Genomic DNA, 24,170 nt, shown 5'->3' on the forward strand with positions numbered 1-24,170 from the left:
AGGCGGCAATTGAACCCGGGTCTCTGGCGCTGTGAGGCAGCAGTGCTAACCACTGTGCCACCGTGCCACCAACGGTGATCAGTACTGATCTCGATCAATAACAATAAACAATGTTGAAGAAATTCAGCTCTACCAACTGAACTATGATTGGAATGATGGACTTTCACTTCCTTATCCATGTTCTCTCACAACGGACTAAAGACACTGTATTCCAACAAGGTGGCCCAGCCTGGAACCCAGATAGAAAAATAAAAAGCCAATATTGCTAAACTGCTTATTTATACACCTACTGTTTCTCAGACACCCCATCAGTCTCTATTCTTAATTATTTATACAATTAGTACTTAAACAGGATCTATTCAGAGTTGGATCTTGATTTATTATTGATTTTTCTTTAAATTTTGGAGTGTTTTCGCAATCTCTTGAAGTTTTCAAAATATATCTTCTCAATAAAAACTGGAACATGATCTCTATATTTGAAGAAACATATCAACTTAACTCACCTAGAGTTCACTGTCATTGTGAATGTAAGCATTCCTTTTTCCATTTATGATGTGGAGGTACCCGGTATTGGACTGGGGTGGGCAAAGTTAAAAATCTCACAACACCAGGTTATAGTCCATTTGACTATACACCAGGTTTATTTGAAATTACAAGCTTCCAGAGCATTGCTCCTTCGTCAGGTTACTTGTGGGGCACCTGTAGGCCAAGCCAAGTAGTTACATGAAGGCCAAACCAAGCCATCACTTTCCCCCTTTATTAAACCTCTCTTTACTAAAGCTGTGCCCAATCATTAGAGTCAAAAATTTTAAAACAGCAATATGAAGAAATTGCTGCTCTACATTTGATGGTGTACAATAAAATGACTAACTGCTCATGTTTTGCTTCAGGTATCAGCTGTGATTTTACTGGGTTGCACAATTACCTCTAAGTCTCAAGGTTATGTTTTAAAGCTTCATTCCAGTTGTCTGAATAGGCACACCTGCAATAAGACTAAAGCAAGCTGGACTGCTGTAGGCTCCAGCTTCTCAGATGTGATATTAGCTCCTCAAGTGCATTTAACATATCTCGTAGCATTATTTGAAGTGAAATGGGAGACTCCTGACCGTTTTGCATTGAACAGATACTGAAACAGATTATATTGTCACTTTGCTTGCAATATGATTGTAAATTTATTGTTTCATTCTTTCCCTTATCTCTAGGTGGCACTGTTGAGTGGCCCTCCAGGTCTGGGGAAAACAACACTAGCTCATGTCATTGCAGCACATGCAGGGTACAATGTTGTGGAAATGAATGCAAGGTAAGCGTATGAAATTTAACATACTACTCAGAAAATCACATGCAAACCCAACACACAAATTTGTTGAGGAAGCTCTTACTTCAGTCACTTCTCATCAAATTGCAAATGTGGTGTTCAGCAAACTGCTGCAAATTCATTATGAATTAAACTTATAATTACTATATTAAGTTTTCTGTTGCATGTAAAAGGAAATGAGGGTTGTCTTGCACGTCGACAGTTATCTATTTCCAACATCTTTAATTTCTAGCTTGTTTCTGGTGACTTCTAATGCATTTCAAGAGGACGATTACTGTATTTGTGCTGTAGTCATGGAAATTTTGTTTTGCAAGTGAAGCATAATGCATTAGTTTGAATTCCTCAGTTACTTGTCATGCCTCATGTAGGAAAAATAGCAAAAGAAATTAGAGCTACTGAATCACCATGGCATAGAAAGACACTGTTTGGCCTGTCATGTCCATGTCAAAGAACGAGTGTGGTTTTTTTTAAGCTGGTTGCTGCAGCTCAGTGGGTGCCAACATTATTTTGAATCAGCAAGTCGTGGGTAAGAGGCCTACTCAGGACATCAGGCCTATCGCCTCAGTAGCCACTGCTGTGCAATATAAAGGGAACTCTGCATTGTTGGAGTTGCAGGTGAAAAGTTAAAGCAAAGTCATCTCAGTTCCCTAAGGTGGGTTTAAAGATCCTTTGGTTTATTTCAATGAACAGCAGGAGGTGTTCTCCTGATGTGAGTCTGTTTGTGCTTATGACTGGAGGGGAGAAGAAGTCAGTCTGGTGGGAAAGGGAGGCACTGGGAGGGAAGAGCCAGGAAATGGTGAGTGGTGTATCAAACAGGTAGCTGTGTATGTTCAAATGTGGAGTAATGCTGTTCAACTCCTATTTAGTGATGATCGCAGCCCTGAAATCTTCAAGACCAGGATTGAAAATGCCACCCAGATGAAATCTGTGCTTGGAGCCAACGAGAAACCAAATTGCCTGATCATTGATGAGATTGATGGTGCTCCCAGTGTGAGTCTATGTTCTGAATGAAATCACATAGTTAAAAAAGCTGGGAGAGCTTTTAGCATCTGTGATGAATGCCACAGAGAAATGATATAAATATAAATCAGGAGTCACACCCTCAATTAAAAGATTAACTGGCAGGATAAGAACCTCACCTTTATCTTTCTTAAATCATTTATCTTGTTGAGCATGGACTAGGTTTTTATCAGGACAGTTCCAACACTTGAGCCCAATAGCATGGATGAATGTAAGCTCCCAATTTGACATCCCTTACCTACAGGCACTAGTTCCCCAAAATAGTCAAGTTTTGCAGTATTTATTCGTCTCTTCCCTGCAGGTATTGAAGTCACTTCAACATGAAAAAAAGTCAAGTGACAGTGCTGTGAGGTGCCACTTGTTCTCCTGTGGGAGAGGCAAATACCTTCCTTGGGCAATTAATTATTTGCAAAAACCTACAAATGCTGTAAATCTAAAGCAACAATGATATGAAAAGAGAAGGGTAAAACTTTCAGGTAAAACTGAAAGGTAAACATGCCTTTTTGGTTGAATCAGGATGAAAGGGATAATAACGCCAACTAGTCTAATCAGGAAGACACAGTAATGGATTGAAAAACATTTCCGTCTGCTGAAAAAATGTTAGTGTAAAATATCAACTCTGGAAAAGCAGAAACATTTTGAAAACACATGGAAAAAACCCCATTAACCTGAGCTCAGGTGAAGCTGTTGCCCATTTCCTGACTTTCGCCAGGTCTCATGGGCCCAAAGCACTGCACATCAGCCATTTACCTTTCATCTTGTATGAAACTAATAAATGCACTTGCCGTAACTTCCTAGGGAGATTGATTAATGACAAACCATTTCAGGGTTGACTTCAAATCAAAAATATAGACTCATTTAAATAGAATAGTAAGTAAAACACTGCTCCATATCTAATTGTGTTGAGAGCAAAATATTTACGCAATTCTTTTTTAATGGAATGAAACCTCCCTTTTATAGTCTGCCTCAGGATTTTGCTGGCTTGCATGGTTCTGATGAATTTTAAAATGCAATGCTTGTGTTCAAATTCCTTCACAGCCTTAGCCCTACTTAACTTGTAACCATCTTCAGATCCACAGGTCCTCCAAATTCTGGTTTCTTGACATACCCTATACTTCTTCACTCCAGCACTGGTGGCTATATCTTGACTGCTTTGGCCCTAAGCTTTGAAATTCCCGATCTCTGAGCCAGGAAGCACAGGTTCAAGTCCCATCTGCTCTAATGGTGTGTAATGACATCACTGAGCAGGTTGATTAGAACAAAAAATGTGAAATTCCCTTTCCAAGCTTCCACCCCTCCCTCTGTCTCCATTTTTAAGATACTGTTTAAAACCTGCCTCTCTGTTAAATCCCATATCTTGAGGTTCACAACCCAGCCTCCACCTTTTCCCTGAAGAGTTACCTTTGGGTGACTTCACAGTGTCAAAGCTCTTTAGTTTCATTCAAATTAGAATTGTAAAAAGATACATGCAAAGAAGGTAGCCATTTAGCCTAACGTGCCTTGGTTATCTCTTTGAAAGACTGATCCAATGTATTCCATAGCCTAATAAACTTTCCACCTCAATGAATGAAGCGTCTGTATTGTTTATCCCCTTACCCCTCTTTCTCTACCCTGGTTCTCTCTATCTCAATCTCTCCCCTACCCCTCATTTTCAGGCTGCAGTAAATACTCTCATGAACATCGTCAATCGTAAAGATGTAAAGGAAGATGAGGCAGCAGCAGGTGGCGGAAAGAAGAGGAGGAAAAAAGATGGTGGAATTTTACAAAGGCCCATAATCTGCATCTGTAATGATCAGTTAGTATTTCTGTTAATAATTGAATTACTGAGTACTGCTTCCTGAAATCATATAACCAAAAGACTAAAATGAGAACTAGCAAACATTTCATTTTATGGCAAATCTTGCTATCAAACATTTGATTTAAAGGGGGCCATTATATAGGGAATTGAGAGAGAGTGGGATCGTGGTGGGGTGTGTGCACCTTTGGGTTGGTGTATGGCTGTGCCATAGGTGAAATCAGTGTGTAGCATGTCTACTTAGCTGTGTATCTATAAATACGGTACCTCTGTCAGTCCAATTGTAGTTGAGAGCAGGACTTGTTATTGTTTCCTACACACGTTCCCAATGTGCTTCCACCTTCGTGCCATAAGAGAGTGAGTGACGGTCTTGCTTGATGCTACACTTGGAAGCTCTCTAGTCTGATTCCCCAGCTATGCTGTTAGCTAATCTGACCTGAGAATAACAGTAAAATTGATTTCCACAAGACATCAGGGTGAAGAAGAGTTCAAGTTTGCCAAAGTTCTTACTCCTGTGACCCCACCTATACATTCAGGATAAGTTCAAGCTTATTGAGATGCCCTTCTAGCTAATTAACTTGCTGTCACCAATCGTACACAGTGAGTGGCCGATAGATGAAATAAGGAAAGGCAACTGGTGCTCTGAACCTAGACCACAGGAGTCAGCTTGCCTCAACCAGAATGTTTCAGATTCAAATCCCACTCTGGCACACGTGCACAAAAACTAATCTTCAATCACAAGTACTGACAGAATAATTAATTGTCAAAGGAACTAAACCAAAGCCTCCCTCTACCCTTTTGTTAAAGATCCTGTAGCATAATTTTGAAGAACTGGGAAGGTTACCCATGTTACCTGGCCAATATTTGTCCCTCAATCAATAACACGAGCATGATCAGTATTGCATTGTCTGTGGGAGCTTACTACATATGAATTGGTTGTCTTGTTTTTTTTAACACAGTGCACACAGCAATTGGCCTTCAATAATAATTTAAAGGTGCTATATAAGTTCAAACCTTCCATTTATTTTAAGATTAATACACAATGCAGTTCTTCATGGTTTCACGATAACATTTTGCATTATAGAATTTGCAGTTTATCTATAAAATTGGAATGTAGTTCTCATTAATTCACTCTGTTGACAGGTATGTACCATCACTGAGACAACTAAGGCAACAAGCCTTCACATTAATCTTCCCTCCAACCTTGCCATCCCGGCTTGTTCAAAGACTTCATGAGGTTAGTATAAAGGGTAAGATTAAGCCAGCGTGCCAGGGTAATTTGATAGATACCAGACATTTGTTAATAATGAGTAAAATATGATGAGTGACGCATTATAAATGTTTTGTTTGATCTTCTAAATGTTTGGAGTGAGGAGGTTTGCAGAGCTTTGATCTTTCTGTTGTTTAAAAGTACAAAATGCAGTGAATAGGAATCTCAATCTGTCTTTATTATTGACTATATAAGCACAACTATATATTGTGGTTTGATGTTTATGGTTAGATCCCATCAACTGGCAGCATGAAACTTAGCAAACTATAGTCCCAATGCAGATAACACAGGCCATCCCGAGTATAACCTAGATCCTTGATTAAATTTTTGTCTTTGGTTTCCTGGCTAATAACAAAGATGAGAAGTTTAAAAGCCAACAGAGAATGCTGAAAATACTTCACAGATACTGCCAGACCTACTGAAGTACTTCCAATAGTTTGCTTTTATTTCTGTCATGAATACCAGTGTTTTCTTACCTGGTAAAGGAGCTGTTGATAGGGAAGATCTCTGCTGGGAGGAGGAGGGATCTTTAGATTAGATTAGATTCCCTACAGTGTGGAAACAGGCCCTTTGGCCCAACAAGTCCACACCGACCCTCCAAAGAGTAACCCACCCAGTCCCGTTACCCTCTGACTAATGCACCTAACACAATGGGCAATTTAGCATGGCCAATTTATCTGATTTGCACATCTTTGGACTGTGGGAGGAAACCGGAGCACCCGAAGGAAACCCACGCAGACACTGGGAGAATGTGCAAACTCCACACACAGTCGCGGAGCTGGAATCGAACCTGGGACCCTGGTGCTGTGAGGCAGCAGTGCTAACCACAGCCACTGTGCCACCCATAGTGGGGAAAGATTGTGGACTGGGGGCTAAAATTCATAAAGTTGTGGGAAATATTTGAGGTTTACTTGAGCTTTTTGTATCATCAGTATTGTTTGCTGCCTCCAACATGCTTTCCTTTATTGGTCAGAGTATTGAGTACAGGAGTTGGGAGGTCATGTTGCAGCTATACAGGAGATTGGTTAGGCCACTGCTGGAATATTGCATGCAATTCTGGTCTCCTTCCTATTGGAAAGATGTTGTGAAACTTGAAAGGGTTCAGAAAAGGTTTACAAGGATGTTGCCAAGGTTGGAGGATTTGAGCTACAGGGAAAGGCTGAACAGGCTGGGGCTGTTTTCCCTGGAGCGTCGGAGGCTGATGAGTGACCTTGTAGTGGTTTACAAAATTATGAGGGGCATGGATAGGATAAATAGGCAAAGTATTTTCCCTGGGGTCGGGAGTCCAGAACTGGAAGGCATAGGTTTAGGGTGAGAGGGGACAGATATAAAAGAGACCTACAGGGCAACTTTTTCACGCAGAGGGTGGAACGTGTATGGAATGAGCTGCCAGAGGAAATGGAGAAGGCTGGTACAACTGCAACATTTAAGAGGCATGTGGATGGGTATATGAATAGGAAGGGTTTGGAGGGATATGGGCCGGGTGCTGGCTGATGGGACTAGATTGGGTGGGATATCTGGTCGGCATGGACGGGTTGGACCGAAGGGTCTGTTTCCATTCTGTACATCTCGATGACTCTAAGTGTATCTGAAATAAGTCAAAACAAGTCTGGTTGGGAGAGTAGGTCATGCACTGGCCTTTGTGCTCAAAGTCTTTTGTTTAAATCCAGCTCAAATTGACGAGGTGAAATAGAATGCCTACTGATGATAATCCTCCTGTGCAAAGTGGATTTGGGCATCTCCCTCAAGGTCTTAATGTTGTTGTATGTGGATTAAGTAACATTGTCACATTGATTTGTGCCTGAGATACATGACAGTGTAGAAAGAGATTTTCTTTTGTAACCAACCATCCAATGCCTGGTCTAGATGCTGGCATAAGGTACCTGAAATGAGGCAAGTCTCCTGTTGCCTGATGATAACTTCTCTTGGCTGGATCTGTGCATGCACACTCACACAGGAAAGATAACTGAGCACAATTAGGGGGAACAAATAATGTCAAGTCACTTCATTGTTTTCAGGTAGACTGTTTTTTTTTCCTTTTGAATTAGGAACTTCTAGAAAAGGGGGGAATGAACTGAATCTACAGGAGCTTTGCGCTTGCTTCTGACTGTTACATTTATTTCCTTTGTGTTCAACCTTCCTGGACAATAGGAGTAGGTCAGACTGGCAGCAGTGGGCCTGCATCCTCTTTCACATCACTTCTGTTTTGTTTTCATTTTCGTTGATTCCTGTGGATATGGACAAAGATGTAAAGGTTATGCATGTGTGTGGGGTCTGTATGCATGTGTGTGACATTTTTGATTTTACGATGGAGGTTCAGTTTACATTTAAGAATAACTATATTTCTTTTTATTCTCTTCCTGTATGCTCACTTAGATCACCATTCAAACAGGGATGAAGGCAGACATGGGTATTCTTATGAGTTTATGTGAAAAAGCAGAGAATGATATCCGCTCCTGTGTGAACACTCTACAGGTGAGCTGATCAACTGACCTTTCATTGTACATTAGAATTATACATCAATTTTAGGGAAGTGATTCAGTTCATTTAATTGTTCACTGTTTGAATAGTCTGACAGTGTGCTCTGGTTAAATGTTACCACTGCTATTAATGCTCATTAAGTTGTAACTTTTACTGTTTTGGATTCATGCTGAGTGAGGCCCTGAGGGAACAAAAAGCCAGCTTTAAAATGAAGCATGTTTCCTTAATTGTCAGTTCAGCTAACAATGGCAAGCAGCTGAAAATAGGCCCATGACCTGGACTTGAAAGCATAAGACTGCTGTTTCTTTCTTTAGTATGTGTCTGTGTACAAGAACATACAAAAGCATTTGCTTATGCACATATGTGCCTTCTTGTATCTGTTTATAAGTATGAAATATGAGTGAGGTCAAGTTGGATTGATTGTTCCACTGATAAATATTGTCCAGGCTTTTGGAGAAGTTTCCAGGGGTTTATGGAGATCATGTGTAGCACAAGACAGGGGTTCTTGACCTTTTTTGCTTCTGAAGTTCCCTTACCATCTTTAAAAATTCTACAATCTACTGTAAGTAAGCTGCAACATTTTCTTTTAAGAATGCCTTCGGCCATGTAGTTAACAACTGGCACGCAAACACAAAAATAATTTGCATCTATAATGTGTGCCGAACCTTCAAGCTCACATCTCAATATTAAAAATTTTCATGAGCAGCACACTACAAGTAATACACCTGGAACCAGAATTTGGGAGCCTGAGATCCTGGTGGTGATCACATTGAGCAGTCTGATCAGCCGCATGTATTGTACTCAGCTATAAACAAGTTACAGTCCACTGGCTGAAGAGTGAAAGGTGAAGTTAGTTAAACATTCATTGATATTCTAGTTACTTCTCCATTCACTATTCCACAGGCTGCTTACCAAGCTCCATTGCTGTGCTTTGATTGGGGTCAGCATGGCCTGTTAGGTGAAGAACCTGCTGTTTGCCATTGCAGTTGGAGATGGGGGAGAAGACTGTACTTGAGTCTCCCTACTCCGATATCACTGTGTCCAACAGTGTGCTGATTTCAAATCATTATTTTGGAAGTAGGCTAAAAAAAGAAATGTATAGCCTATTTCAAGTCCTCATTCTGAACTAAATGGGGCACCACTGACATCACTAGTAAGCAGTCTCAAGTTCTTATTGTTCATCCTATTCTCAGAATGGGGTTTAAAATTTTTTTTTTCTTAATTTGCTGATTCTTGGTGGGGAGGGGGGTGACAGCCTCCAGTTAAATTGTCCCATTGTATTGGGTGCAAGTTTGGCTGTAACACTGTGCCTTCTAGCTGCAACGCTCTGTTAAATAGCAATCGCTGGCCATTTGAGAGGTCCCACAGGCCTTTGATGGAAAGGGGGAGTAAAAGTTATCTTTTAATAAGGATATGCTGGTCCTTTTAATGTGTGCCACCTCTTTGAACTATCGTGCCTGACTACCGATGCAAGTACTCAGATGTTTACTTCTTCCTGCAAGTGTTCTGATTTTGTGTTTTCCCTCTCCAGAGTTTCATTGGTTCATAGCTAGGCTTCAGAGTCTTCTGAGAATCTTATTCCTACCCTTTGGAGTGTTCCTGCTATAGACCTGTAATCAAAATCTTTTTCCCCTTCTTTCCAAGTCTATTCCTTTCCAGCATTTTATTTTCTCTTGACTCCTTCCAAGCTCTGATCCACCTTTTGTAGTCTTCTCTTTTGTGTCTCTTTGGCTCTGTTTTAATTTCAGCTCCTGACTATGGGAGTTTATCCCCAACTGTCACTAGGCTTTACCTTGCGCTTTAAATCGATACTACTATGCACATACTGTATTGAGGTAGTAGTCAGGTATATTTCAGGCTGTGGGTGTTTGTATATAGACTGCTGCTGAAGCTATTTGCTCATTACATGAACATAGGATCAGGAGTAGGCCATTCAGCCCCTCGAACCATTCAATAAGATCATGGCTGATCTGTGGCCTAAATCCACATACCTGCTGCCGTCCTACATCCCTTATACCACTCCTTATTCAAAATATGCTATCTCAGATTTAAACTTAACAATTGAATTAGCATCAGCTGCTGTTTGAAGGAGAGAGTTCCAAACCTCCACTACTCTTTCTACGTGGAAGTGCTTTCTAACATATCTCCTGAATGGCCTGGCCCTATTTCTTCAAATATGTGCCTGTTTCTGGAATTTTCAACCATCAGAATAGTTTATCTTTATCTCCCCTGTCTGTGTCCTGAAAACCTCCAGTTAGATCGCCCTTCACCTTCTAAATTCCTGAGAACAAAGGTCTAATTTGTTCAATGTCTCCTTAAACTTAAACTTAACCCTGTATGTCCAGGTATCATCCCTGCAAACCTGCGCTGAACTCCCTCCAGAGCCAAAATCTTCATTACAAGGTGTGGTGCCTGGATCTGCACTAGTACTCAAGTGGGGTTATCATGCATCCCTACAGTGTGGAAACAGGCCATTTGACCCAACAAGTCCACACCGACCATCCAAAGAGTAACCCACCCACACCCATTACTATGGGCAATTTAGCATGGCCAATTCACCTAACCTGCACATCTTTGGATTGTAGGAGGAAACCAGAGCACCTGGAGGAAACCCACACAGATACAGGGAGAATATTCCCAATCAATTCTCCTCCACAGATGTACTTTAACTGGTGTGTATTCCTCTGCTTTCCCTTTGTCACCCTTATTAAAAAGTGGAGTGACATGAGCAAACTTTCAATCTAGAGGTACAACACCTGAACTCAAAGAACACTGAAAGATTGTGATTAGGGGATTGGCAATGTGTTCTTCTACCTACCTGTACGCCAGTGGATAAAAACCATCAGCTTCTGGCGATTTGTCACTCTTCAGTTCCATTAATTTATTCACTGATGATTCACTTAAGCTAGTTTTATTTAGATCCCTAAGTAAGGTTCTTCAGTTTCTTATGCATTGTATCAACCCCTTACTTACATGTATAAACATAATAGGTTATCAAATACAGCTCCCTCAAACCTGTCCTTCACATGCTCACTCTAGACTGGTGTTTTCTTTCATACCAATGTCAGAGCCATGTCATCAATTGTATCATTGTTCTTTACATAAATCTTGTCACATTAATGTTCACCTTCAGTAACAATGTGGTGTTAGAAGCTCTTAAGGGGGAGGAAGTATTTTCTATTGATCTTTGCCCATCAAATTAATATTTCAAAAGGCATACTGTAAGTGCTGTGCATACATCCTGCTATTGAGCATCCAGAAGCCAATGTCAGGCACTTTGGGGAAAATATTGTCTATGATTCTGAGTGGTCAATCTATAAATTATCGGACAGAACAGGATAATGAAGAAGATACTGAAGATTTTTGGCCACTGTGTGGCTCTGGGATTTGGGTCTCTGTACCTGAATTCCAACCACCACCACCAAACATAACTAATCCATCCCAACGCATTTTAAGTTGGATTTTATTTTCAGTGCATAGCCATCAATTGTCAGAGAATTGTGAAAACAATACTATTGCAGTGTGTTTGACAGATGGTGCTAAGGTGTTTTACAGGTATACTCTCAAGAACTAATAATTAGAACAGTTTCCCAGAAGCTTGATCATAGAGACGAAGTTTACAAAGCATCTGTAAAGAGGAAAAGTGTGTTAGGGAAGAACCGCTGTTGCTTATGGCATCGATCAGGAGACTGCAACCCGGAGTGCAAGAGCTGCATTTGGCTCTTTAGCATCTTATTTGCAATTCCCAATCTATCCCCTTAGGCTTATATTAATAAGAAAAAAAAAACCCTAAAAACATCAGTCAAAGGAAGAGCTGTGTCTTTAATGTGGGGATAAAATGCTAATCATTTCGATGCACTTCACAAATGATTATTTTAACGAAAAAGATGTTATGCTCTTAAAAACACTCATTCAAGTGGTGTTAGCTGCAAAATGACCATAGATAGCTTTGAATCAAGGAATAGGTTGTACTGTTGAGACCATTTTTGTTTCTAATATAGCTCTGGTGATATTTTGTATGTGGTATTAAAAGCTTTTGTTTTAAGTTCCAGAATTACCAGCTGAAAAAGTAGTTTTAGTTCTGTGATTCTTGTATTAAAATTTGTTTTCAAGATTTTATTGGCAGTGTTAATATTTAAAAAGCAGGGGATAATTTAGAGTCGGGTCTGTTTTATTATCAGTTTTTTGTTCTATTGCTATCTAAATTCAATATATAATGTATTGAATTTATGCATGCTACCAGAGACACTTGGCAAGTTGCCAAGTGTTTGGTTTGAAAATGCTGAATTTTCATCTAGCAGCTCTCACAGGTTTTTATTTTGTTTAATCTTTTTTTTAAGAAGGCTCTTCAAGTTTTTTTAAAAAAATGCTTGAAGACCCTCTGGGCCAAGCAACTAGGTGTACAGCAGACAGTTCTGGAATAACATAAATGAGCAAGTATAAAAGACCAGAATTGGAGGAACACAGATATCCCAGAGGTTTGTTGGCTTTGGGAATTTACAGAGAAGTGGAGAGGCAAGGAGTGGGCAGGGATTTGAAATCTAGGATGACAATTTTAAAATCTAGGCATTGCTGCACCACAGGGACCAATGAATGTCAATAAGGACATGAAGCACATTTTCCTATATTTAGACTTTTTTAATGCTGCATAGGTACTTTGCTCTCAGAAACAATTGGTTATGGGACAGCTTTTTCCTTACTGCTATCTGTACATAGAGGCTATAATTTGTCTTGGAAGACAGCATACTTTTCATTCTGAAAATTAGCACTGTGGCGCAAAGCAAAATAGAAATATTTTGTAGTTTGTGATCTACAGCCTGTTTGACTCCCACCTCAGACTGAAATTTATTTTGTTAACTGCATTGATGAAATAATTTGAGTGTTTACACAGATTAATTAAGTTCTAACTCTGATTTAGCTCTAAATCATTGGTGTCTGTGGGTCAAAAGAGGAATTTAGGCCTAGCTTGTCAGTTCAGCATTAATCCCAATGTCCCATTATTGTCTTGTAGCTTCTTTTGTTTTAATGTTCATCCAGTTTTTCAGCATTCCAAGCTCAGCAAATCTCAAGATAATGGAGTTGCTCTTAACTTCCCCTTACTTGTGTAGCAATTTCAAATTGTTGGCTACCTCATCATTGATTTTGGAACAAGTTAAAGTAGTCTGTCCTATGTATTTTGTTAATTGTTTTTCAGAATTTTGAGAATCCGTGTTCAATTGCCTCAGATTCTCTGCTACATTTAATTCATGTTATTATCTTAAAGTTTCTCATCATAGCTAGAGTTCCATATTCCTAAAGTTATACTGGTGAGTTTACAGGTTGTACGGATTTTCCACATTTATACTGGGATGTGCAAACCTGCACTCATTACTGTGGCCTACAATGATACTTAGTTTTGCACTTTTTCTTTGTGGACCACATAGTGTCATGTTGCATTGAAACAATGCAAAGCATACCTAAGTGTGGTAACCACACTTTGACAAAACACATTAGTCATTTTGAAAAACAACAGCCTACTAACAAATGAGTTAATGGTGTGATGTGTGTTGGTTGAATAAGTATTGGCAAAGCATATCTTTGGTCTCCTTAATTGTGTTACCATTTGTCAGATCTTGAGAGTTGGGTGCCCCATTTCCTATGTTACGCAAATACTTAATTATCTACAAAGAATGTGGGATGTCCTGTGGATGTTGAAGCTACAATGGACTTCCAAAGTCTGTCTTTTAATTAGTGCAGTGAAATCTTCATTTTCTCAACTAAATCTTTGCAGTCTTCACATCTGTAGAATTTCTCTGCAACATTGAAATCTCTGACCCTGTTGTATTCTGTCAATGTTTGAATTGCATTTTTAGTTCCTCCATGGAAGAGGGAAATTGAATCTAAGCATGAGAATGATTCAGACCGCAAACGTAGGCCTCAAGGATGTAAACAAGAGCCTGTTCTCCATCTGGCAAGAGATCTTCCAACTCCCAAAGATTCAAAGGTACTGAAGATGCATTTGCCATCGACCACCTTTTGCATTATCGCTACAGACTGCTGCTACTAAATCTGTTGTGGCAATGCAATCATTATGTTAGCAATGAATATAATCTTGACATTCTGCTTTTAGAAAGCGAATTGGCCAGGATTGCAGTTTGCCATATGAATTACGGAGCAGTGATAACCAAAAGGCCTTGGATGGCATTATGAAGACCGCACTGAATACAGCAGCACACAGATTCAATCATATTCTTCATCTGTCCACCTCATCAGGAGATCACGAAAAGATTACTCAGGTCAATAACTTTTCAGCAATCAATGACATTTGTTGTTGAGTTCTAAATTACCAGGGCTCAAAATGCACTAGTAGATGAATCCCTAAGTGAAATCCCCGAATTCACCATATAGATCCACTCAAGAGGATGTTCAATCCAAGAAAAGGTGACACCATTAATTAGAATCATGAGCCACTCCTCAAATCATAGGCTAGTTCTCTGCTGGGCTTGCTGCTAATAGTTTCACTGGTGAATTTGTCAGAAACAAACACTGGAGAGAAGCAGACTGGAGGTGTGAAGTGAGTGGTAGCAGTCAGCAGGATCAGGAAGCGAGACTGCAGGATAGAGCAGTAAGCTTGAGGAGCAAGGTCAGTGAAGCCAGGTTGAGAGATACAGGAGCAGTACTGAGGGTCAAGACTGCGAAATCGAGAGAGAGGGGAGCTGAAAAGAGTAGGGAATGAGAGCTTGCAATTGGCTGGGGTTTGGGGTCTGCAAAGGGGAGAGAAGGGTTTACTAATTAGAGAAAACTGTTTTAAACTTCTCAATAAATGAGTATTTGCTTAATTAGGAAAAGGAAAACTGAGGTAATGTAGTTCTTGTAAATTAATGTAGATTTAAAGCAGCAGGAATTCAGGAACATTTTAAGTGGGGAAAATGTATTCACTATTGAAATGATCACTTTCTCAATTGTGTAATTTAAGATCGAACAGTTTTATTTCATAATGATTTGTATTTATATTAATTACATTTTAAAGCAACTCAATACGATAAAATACTTGAGGTGCATTGGCTATGTTAGCCATACAATTGTATGTTTGTCTTTGTGACATAACTGGTCTGTGGAAAACATGCTTTGGGTTTTTAACTATATAAGTTTTTCAGATTTTTTTTAAAGGAAGCATTTATTGTTAAATTATGCACATTTTATTACCCTAACTTAAATATGTGATATCTAGGATACGAAAGCCGCAACACACAAGAAAAGCATTAAGGGAGAGGAAATGAGTATTGGGAATGTTGATGAATTCTTCTAATTCTGCTTCTTTCGAGCCCAAATTCTGTACATATTGGCACTAATATTTAAGGTATTGACACTATGTAACTGTAACACCTCATGAAAAAGATTTTGAGGATCAGCTGAAAACTAAAAAGGAGCTCTTGTGCGGTGGGAATGGAGGAGTGGGAGAATATTTTGAGCCCTGCAAATTATCCTTGAAAACTCTTGTATCAATTTAACCTCATTTTCCAAAGAGAAAATTGTTACCTTGTCTGTTTCTGATTTGGAGATGCTGGTGTTGGACTGGGGTATATAAAGTTAAAAATCACACAACACCAGGTTATAGTCCAACAGGTTTACTTTAAGCTAGTCTGCTTCCAATTAAACCTGTTGGACTATAACCTGGTGTTGTGTGATTTTTAACTTTGTCTGTTTCTGGGTTGGGATATTTGGTCGGCATGGACAAATTGGACCGAAGGGTCTGTTTCCATGCTGTGCATCTCTATGACTCTAAGTATGGCCATAAAAATGCATCACTCTGCCTCAATTCTTGTAGTGCTGACAGTCATTCCTAAAGAGGTGTAGAGGTAATGGTTTGGCGAATGAAATGAGCTAACACCCATTGACGGAATGGGTCAAAAATACTTTCTCACCTTGTAACAATCCATATTGCAGGGCTTGTTTGATAATTTCCTGCTAATGAAGTTTAAAGATCCCACTTTCAATGGAGTCTGCCTGGCACTGGAGTGGTTGGAATTCACGGACATGCTGAACAAGAGAATGATGAGTGTGCAGAACTTCCAGCTGATGCGATACCTGCCGTTCCTTCCAGTCACCTTTCACATGCTGTTTGCAGCATCCAGTGTCCCAAGGATTTCCTACCCAAACAGCCACTATGAGGTAAAGGAAACCGATCGGTATATGTGGCCATAAGAAAATGAGCAGAACCCACATTACAGAAGTCACGATTGATTGATGGCTTCAACTTCTCTTTACTGCCAGCTCCACCAAATTGTGTCTATCTCAGAATTAAATATTTCAGTGATCTACAACTTCCTAATTGATAAAAATTCAAATCATTAACTAGATTGCAATAATCTCGAGATTTCTGCATAAGCCCAGGCTAAAAGGTTAGATTGCCAAATATAGGGTCCATGCGACACTTATTAGTCATTATTTGAGCTAACTGCTTATATTTTTAGATACCTTTCATTGGTAAAGCTGATTTAAATAGTTCCTGATACCTAACAGGGTAAATGTCTTAAAAACAGGAATTGCTGGAGAAACTCAGCAGATTTAGCTGCATTTGTGATGAGAAAACAGGGTTAACATTTCGAATTCAGTGACCCTTGTTCAGAAGGCTGGGAACAGTCTGAAGAATAAGGGTTACTGGGCTCAAAATGTTAACTCTACTTTCTCACCACAGATGCTGCTAAATCTGCTGAGTTTAACCAACGATTTTTGTTTTTGTTTTAGATCTTCAGCATCTGCAGTTCTCTATTTTAGGGTAAATACTGCTCAAGTAAAGCAGTTCACTTTGGGAGTGTCACATATTCAGCCCTTGTTTTGTGATGAGGAAGCTGCTTGCAGTCCAGGGTGACAGTAGTTCTTATTGAGCTAAGGAGGGTTTAGAAATGGTTTAGGTACCCCCCCCCCACCAATTTCTGTTGTAGTGTGGAGATGCAGGTGTTCAATGTGGGTAAGGCTTCACTTGCCTCACCACAAAACCTCATGAATGCATGGTGTTCCAAGTGTACATGTGAATCTGGTTCTGGAGGGCTACTGAACTGTGAGGGACCCACAGCCCAGAAGCAAACATAACCTTCGTGGAGACATAAAATAAAACCAGAATGAATAGATTTATCACCCTATCTGTGTTCCCAGCAACTACCAAGGTTGAACTCGTCTTTTGTTGCAAGTGCTCCCACTATCCTATGCTAAATCACCAAATATATGATAGAACCAATTAAGTAAGCTAAAAGAACAAAAAAAAGATGGAAAGACAAGGCGAGGTCATCAAAAGACCGACAATTTCAAAAGATGTATATTTATCTATAGAGAGAACATGGTTCATCTCTGGAAATGTGTTTTCTTTAAACGTTCTCTTTTTTTGGTGAAAGAATCATACTTTGTTCGTGTTTGCCAGAAGACAAAGGTTCCAAATTGAACTTAAAATAACTACCTAGTCATATAGCCTCCTGGCTGTTAAACTGGGTTTCTTTATGCGAAAAAAGATTTTTTAGAGTGATTGAGACAAGCAAACAAATAGGCCAGAGATCAGCTAAGCTAACAAGGAAAGCACTGCTACCTGGTCGACAACCTCAATAGGATTTACTCTGTGAATTCTTTGGAGTTGAATGTTGGAAACTGTTCTGTACGCTTCACTGCACAAGCAGTCCCTGGCAAAGAGGGAATCACTCGCACTGAACAAAATGTTATTTCAATGGAGGACATTCATAATCAAGGCTGTATCACAAACTGATGAGAGACAAACTGTTAGTGAGACGAAATATGGAAACCCTGCTTACTTTCCTTTATTAATGTATGACATATGTTTTGGTGCATTTCTTTAGCATAGAAGTTATTTATGAACGTGGGGCATTTAGTCTGGTTGTCGTGGTTGTGGATATGTTCACCGAGTTGGGAAGTTGATCTGGTTTCGCCCCTCTGTGACATCTTTAGTGCTTTGGAGCCTCCTGTGAAGCGCTGCAGTACTGTCTCTTCTGGAATTTATTTGGCTCCGTTCCTGCTGCTTCCAGTTGCTGGTTCCAGTTGTTCGTTATAGTGGCTGGTATATTGGGTCCAGGTTTTTGTTGATGGAGTCCATGGATGAGTGCCATGCCTCTAGAAGACACCGTACTGCAGTGCTTCACAGGAGGCTCCAAGGCACTGAAGATGTCACCTAGACAGGGGATGAAATGTCTGCAAATCAACTTCCCAGCTCGGTGAACAACCACAGCAACAAGTACCCGAGTTACAAATCTTTACGCAAATGTTGAATTTAGTCTGGTTTTCTGAAAAGAAAGCCGCACTTAATGAGCTGAGGTGGGGTGGTTAAATTTTTATAATTTCTCTGAAAAAACCTTGTGATTCAGTCATTAGACCATTTGAAAAACAGCAGCAGTCTCTGTTCATTGTTTTGTATGGAAGGACCAAATTTGTTATATACTTTTAATCACCGTTTTCTTTCCTCTTGAACAGGCACAAACTAAGATTACCCATATGCACAACTTGCTGACAACCTTGGTAAGCGAAATCAGCCCAGCAATCCGCAGCCGAATCACTTTGCAAGCACTCGTGTCGGAAATCCTCTGCCTCCTGCTCGACATCCTTTCTCCGAAGCTGCGACCAGTGAGTCACCAGCCATAGCATGCATTCTCAGATAGTCCTTGAGTGGGGTGGGAACCGAACCTTCATGTAGATGTTTGAAAAGAAAAGCTTTACTGGGCAGCACCTGAGTTAAACTAATTGAATAGTATTTCCAAAAACTGACACAAGCATAAATGGGGCACATGACATTCGTCTGAGCTATGTGATTATGTCATTCAAACTCATGAAGTGGAACTTTAAGAGCAACAGTTCTTAACCATTCACCCACATGTTTGGAGCGATTCATTTCATTTGAAATTTAGTAATGGTTTTGAACAAGCCATCGGTTGTCCATTAACTGTTCATGGTATATTTTTTAACTTTGGTTGTGGTAGGAAGGATTTATTGATCCAGCTTATAATATGATTTGTTTTTTCATTTTTAAGTATAGAATCCCTCTAGTGCATAAAGAGGCTAGTTGCCCCGTCAAATCTGAACTGACCCTCTGACAAGTATCCCATCCAGATTAACCCCATAATGGGGTTTTTATCATGGCCAACTAACCTAACCTATACATCACTGGACAAGACAGGGCAATTTTTTAAAAATTTGTTAGCATTGCCAACCCCCCCACCCCTAACCTGCACATCTTTAGACTGTGGCACCCAGGAGAAACCCGCGCAGTCAAGGAGAGAATTTGCAAACTCCAAACAGATAGTCACCCAAGGCTGGAATCAAACCGGGTCCCTGGTGCTGTTAGGCAGCAGTGCTAACCGTTGGGCCACCCTAAAACCGTAATAGGTCCAGATCAGCCACTGATGTGACCATTTATCAACTGTTTCACTCCTGATTTGGTTCTGACCAAGGCTAAAGAGTGATAGAGCTATATTTTGCATGAAAGAACTATTATGTATATGTGTCTATGCACAAATGAATATGGTAATTCATTTCTCTGATGTTGGCAAGCACCATTTCACTATATAGGAGTGAATCTGTCACTGCCTTTTGCAAAATTATGTTAAGTTTGAGGGATTGACTTTCGAATAATGCAGTTGTTTGATGAAATACGGAGAAGATATTGTGGAGGTGTCCAACGTGACTGGTCATATGTAAGATTAACTGATAACGCAGTAAGTAAGTCAGGAGATAAATATTTATGTAGGGTGTAGTTCAATAGTGAAACATGGTGTAGTTGACTTGACTAGAATTATTTAAAGGAAAGTTAGCTAAGTATACAAGGGAAGAAAAATTTAGAACATCCGTAAATAGGTCGGAATGATACACAATAGGAGGAGATTCGTATGGAATATAAACAGGAATGTAGGCCAGTTGGACCAAGTACTCCATTTCTGTTATGCTGGAGTTGATGTCAAGTACAAAGCGAAACTGAACAGTAACAACAGAAACATGACTTCAATTCTGATAATTACTTGGTTGCTCATGGAATCCAATGCCTAAATTTTGAAGAGCAATGATTACTACTGGATTGCTGATCATGCACCAGCTTTAACAGACAATAAACGGTGGTGGTTTTAATTTACAAATAAACCAGTAAAATCAGATTGTTGATGGTAACCTGGATGAGAAGTTCGAAGTGTGCTTTCAAGAGAGTTTCTTAGAGCAGCACGTTCTGGAAGCAACCTGAGAGCAGATTGTACCAGACTTGGTATTGTGTGATGTGAGAGGACTAATTAATGACCTCAGAGTAAAGGCACCCCTAGGTAGCAGTGACCATATTCTGATTGAAGCTTGCATTCAGTTTGAAATAGGGAAACAGGGAAACTAGGCTAAGGCATAGATCAGTCGAGAAACAATGACGTATTTATGAGGAAATTTCTGAATACTCCATATACATCCTGTAATAATGTAAAATGTTGAAGGATGAACCCACCATTAAGTGGAGCTAAAAACAGCAAGGCTGGATTCTTATTCCTGATCGGTGTTACATATCCAGTGCTGGGTGTGAAGACAAGAACAGAACCGCTAGCCAAATAACCTTTTATAGAATTATTTAGCACAGAAACAGATCTTCGATCCACTCTTCCACACCAACCAGGCATCCCGATCCGACCTAGTCCCCATTTGCCAGCATTTGGCCCATATCCTTCTAAACCCTTCCTATTCATATACCCAACCAGGTGACTTTTATATGTTGTAATTGTACCCACATCCACCACTTCTCCTGGCAACTTGTTCATACACTCACTGCCCTCTGTGTGGAAAAAAAATTACCACACTGGTCTTTTTTAAATCTTTCACCTCTCGCTTGAAATTTATGCCCTTCAAGAAAGAGAGCTTGGGTTTTTACTCTATCCATGTTCCTCATGATTTTTTAAACTTCTATCAGGACATCCCTCAGCCTCCAGCACTGTAGGGAAAAAAATGCCTCAGCATATTCAGCCTCTCCCTATAACTCAAATCCTCCAGCCTGAGCAACATCCTTGTAAATCTTATCTGCATCATCTCAAGCTTAACAATGTTTTTCCTATAGAAGGGCAACCAGAATTGTACTCTATATTCTAAAAGCAGCATTACCAATGTCCTGTACAGCCACAACATGACATCCCAACTTCTACACTCAATGTTCTGAACAATGAAGGCAAATGTGTCAAATGCCACCTTCATCACCCTGTCTACCTGTGACTCCACTTTCAGGAAACTGCATCTGTACCCCTAGTTTTGTTCAGCAGCACTTCACATTTATCTCAATTAAACTCCATCTGTCACTCCTCAGTCCATTGGCCCATCTGATCAAGGTCCTGTTGTACCGAGATAATCTTTGTTGAAAACTTACTAACCATACCTTCTATATTCTCGTCCAGATCATTTACATGAATGACATTGCTAATTGTTGAGATGTCCTTTCCTCGTCATTGGGATGAGGATGTGAACTAGTGTGTGATATTCATTAAAATAAATCGCAACAAGAATCAACCACTTCCCAAATTGAGAGTGAATGGGCTATGGATAAATAAATGAATGATTTGAGGGATGAAAGGTTGATGTATTCATTAACTAAGCTTGCCTGATTTTCATAATTTAATACAGTGAACATTTTTATAAAGATGGCTATGTCTTGAACCCTTACTGGTAATGGTGATGTGTTACAGATCATTGAATCTGAGTTGTTGCAGCAACATGTAGTGTTAAATATGTTACTTACATGTTGTGACCTTGAACAATGGACAGTGATCTTCGAAGCTTCAACTTTCTTTCCACCACATGGCTGACCAGGAATCTCTCCCACTCATTGGTAGATGTTGGAGGATTTGCAGATTGGTAATCAATCTGTTTGGCCAGGTAATGCATGTATCTTCCTTGACCAGTGAACCTTGGGGTGCGACTTGAACCTCTCACTTCTGAGTTTCTCACACAGAGGACACAATGCTCTGTGACACAAGCTCACCAACCTTTATACTAGGCTCTATTCACCTGACATCCAGAAGTTAGAGCATTCTACACAGTACGTAAAGATTCCAATAAAAATTAATGCCAGCTGTGTTCATTGAACCTGTGTTAACAGTTCTCTGCACCATGCTATCAGTAGATCTCAAATTTCCATAGGGACTGACTGCAGTGAATTTTATTGGTGCTATTACTGCTTTTAATGTATATGTACTCATTGCATAGGACTTGACAGAATGAAACCAGTAGGTATATGTGAAGGTACTTTGGGCCCTGTTTGCTCGCTACACAATAAACCACAATTTTCCACCTTTTGAAGTGGTCTTCAAGCCTACAACATGGGTCTGTACTTATTGAGGAAAGCTACAAAGTACCAATTTTTTAATCAAGTGTCCAGCTATTAAAGCTAGCAAGGAATATGGAGATTTCACAAATATAAATATAGAGTTAAGATGGAAGATCAGCCAAGATCCAGTCAAATAGCAGAGCAAGCTCTATGAACTGAGCGGTCTAATCCTCTTATTTCGATGTTCCTGAGCACAATTACATTTAAACCTGTATAAATGGTACTATCAAAAAAAAGCACTTTCAGAAACCAAAACTTTATTGAAAAACCCAAATAGCTTTCATGATGTACTATACAAGAGGCAATCTAAAACCAGAGGTACATATTATCAACGGAGGGTACTTTACAGTGTAGCCATCCTTTACACAATTTAAAATTCAGGGATAGTGTGCTACAAGCTGCTATACCTGAGTGCCTTGCTAAGTTAGGATCACTAGTGTTTGCTTCCTCACTATCTCCATATGTTCACTATGACGCATGTTTTCCTGTAAGCACAAAGTGACAATTCTTTTTATGAAAGAAATGACTTTTGGGGAATGAGAAGCAATTACTCGTCATGTTAACCAACAGAAAAGCTACTATCTTTGCAATTAAATGCTTGCACTGCTGTTTTCCAGGATTAGTGTGATCTCAACAGTGTAGTTACACATGACCAGCTGGAAGTAAAGTACAAGAAATGGACAGTTCTCATCTCCTTTCCAGAATATTGGAGCACAGTTGTTTTAAGTTTTCTAATTATCTTGAGCTGATCATAGCTGCTTTTGCATTACCCCATCACTGTTCCCCCAGCCCCCAAAAACTCCCCAATAAGGTGGTCATCTCAGTATCTCAAATTTCAAAAGACATTCATATGATCATGTATTTTATTAGCCAGTCAGTAGTGCTGCAAGCTTTGTCACTCAGCTTCCTTTTGATTGCACTTTGATTCTTTTCAGTGGTTTCAGCCGACATTAATACCTGTATAATGATTGAGGTTACAGTGGTCTTTGATTTTCAGCTCTCCATCTTCTAAATGTGCCCCACTCCCATCTCTTGACTGATAGCATGGACACATAGTGAAGTCTGTGCTAATATATGGTACAGGTGACAAGTTTATAGCTCAGGTTATGAGCCTCGGAAGTGAGCATCCGTCATCTGCAAGTTGTGGTGAGAATGCTGGCTGTTGTTTCTGTTCTTTAGCTCAAGGAATCATTTATAATTAAAATAAAAAATAAAATAGATTCTGATTAAGGCAACTCCTGAATTTTTATAGATTTCTATCTGCAAACACTTGTAAAACCAGTCTTCTGATACTGTGGGTCACTGAAATGATAAGTGCTTTTTTGAATTTCACATCACTTAATCTGTTGTTCAGCTTTTAAATTCAGACGTATATTATGATATTATGTAGTCTGATATGTTCAAAGGAGTTTTTATTCATTTTTGTATGTAGCATGTGCACTGTGCATGTTACTGCAATGGTATCCTTAAAAATGCACATAAAATGGTTCTGTGCAGAGACATTTTTGCTCTGTTCTCCCTGAATTACACAGGAATGTGACTCCTCTTTTTAAGCTGATGGCAAAGGTTTGGTGTTCTCTCCATTATTGTAATTCTTTTTGAAATACTCAAAAGGCTTAATTCAGTATGAATTGTTGCATTCTCTACAATTGTCGTAAATAATCATTCATGGGCGTTCTGGATTTGTTTCACATGTCCTGATATCAAAAACCTTCCTGTCATATTGATGAAGTATTTCAAGAAGTGATCAAGTTGATTTGATGCAGATCAAAATCTAGTCTATGTAACAACGAATGTTTATAGACTCACTTTTAAATGTTCTGATTACTTCTCCAAAGGTGATTTAATTATCAGCATTTTAACAGGCAAAATGGAAAGACTTGAATTCAAAAGAGGATAAAGCATAAGAAATGTGAAAATCTGAACTTGGGTTTTAGTGAGAAATGCGAAAGGATAAATGAATTCCAGAAAGGGAAAA

The 24,170-nt window shown here is 39.5% G+C and overlaps 1 protein-coding gene across 2 annotated transcripts in view; it reads left to right on the forward strand.

Annotated features, from left to right (window-relative positions):
* Nucleotides 1-24,170, forward strand: part of chtf18 (CTF18, chromosome transmission fidelity factor 18 homolog (S. cerevisiae)) — a 112,800-nt gene that overhangs the window by 36,151 nt on the left and 52,479 nt on the right. For both annotated transcript variants that reach the window (XM_043711297.2, XM_087997931.1), the window contains 9 exons: nucleotides 1,203-1,300; nucleotides 2,182-2,305; nucleotides 3,991-4,130; nucleotides 5,274-5,367; nucleotides 7,777-7,875; nucleotides 13,734-13,864; nucleotides 13,991-14,156; nucleotides 15,808-16,032; nucleotides 18,334-18,483. In XM_043711297.2, coding sequence (XP_043567232.2) covers nucleotides 1,203-1,300; nucleotides 2,182-2,305; nucleotides 3,991-4,130; nucleotides 5,274-5,367; nucleotides 7,777-7,875; nucleotides 13,734-13,864; nucleotides 13,991-14,156; nucleotides 15,808-16,032; nucleotides 18,334-18,483 — 1,227 coding nt within the window. The remainder of the gene's footprint in view (nucleotides 1-1,202; nucleotides 1,301-2,181; nucleotides 2,306-3,990; nucleotides 4,131-5,273; nucleotides 5,368-7,776; nucleotides 7,876-13,733; nucleotides 13,865-13,990; nucleotides 14,157-15,807; nucleotides 16,033-18,333; nucleotides 18,484-24,170) is intronic.

Source organism: Chiloscyllium plagiosum, unplaced genomic scaffold, assembly GCF_037043375.1.
Source record: "Chiloscyllium plagiosum isolate Xiang-an unplaced genomic scaffold, Cpla_swu_hap1 HiC_scaffold_20, whole genome shotgun sequence".
Classification (NCBI taxonomy): Eukaryota; Metazoa; Chordata; class Chondrichthyes; order Orectolobiformes; family Hemiscylliidae; genus Chiloscyllium; species Chiloscyllium plagiosum.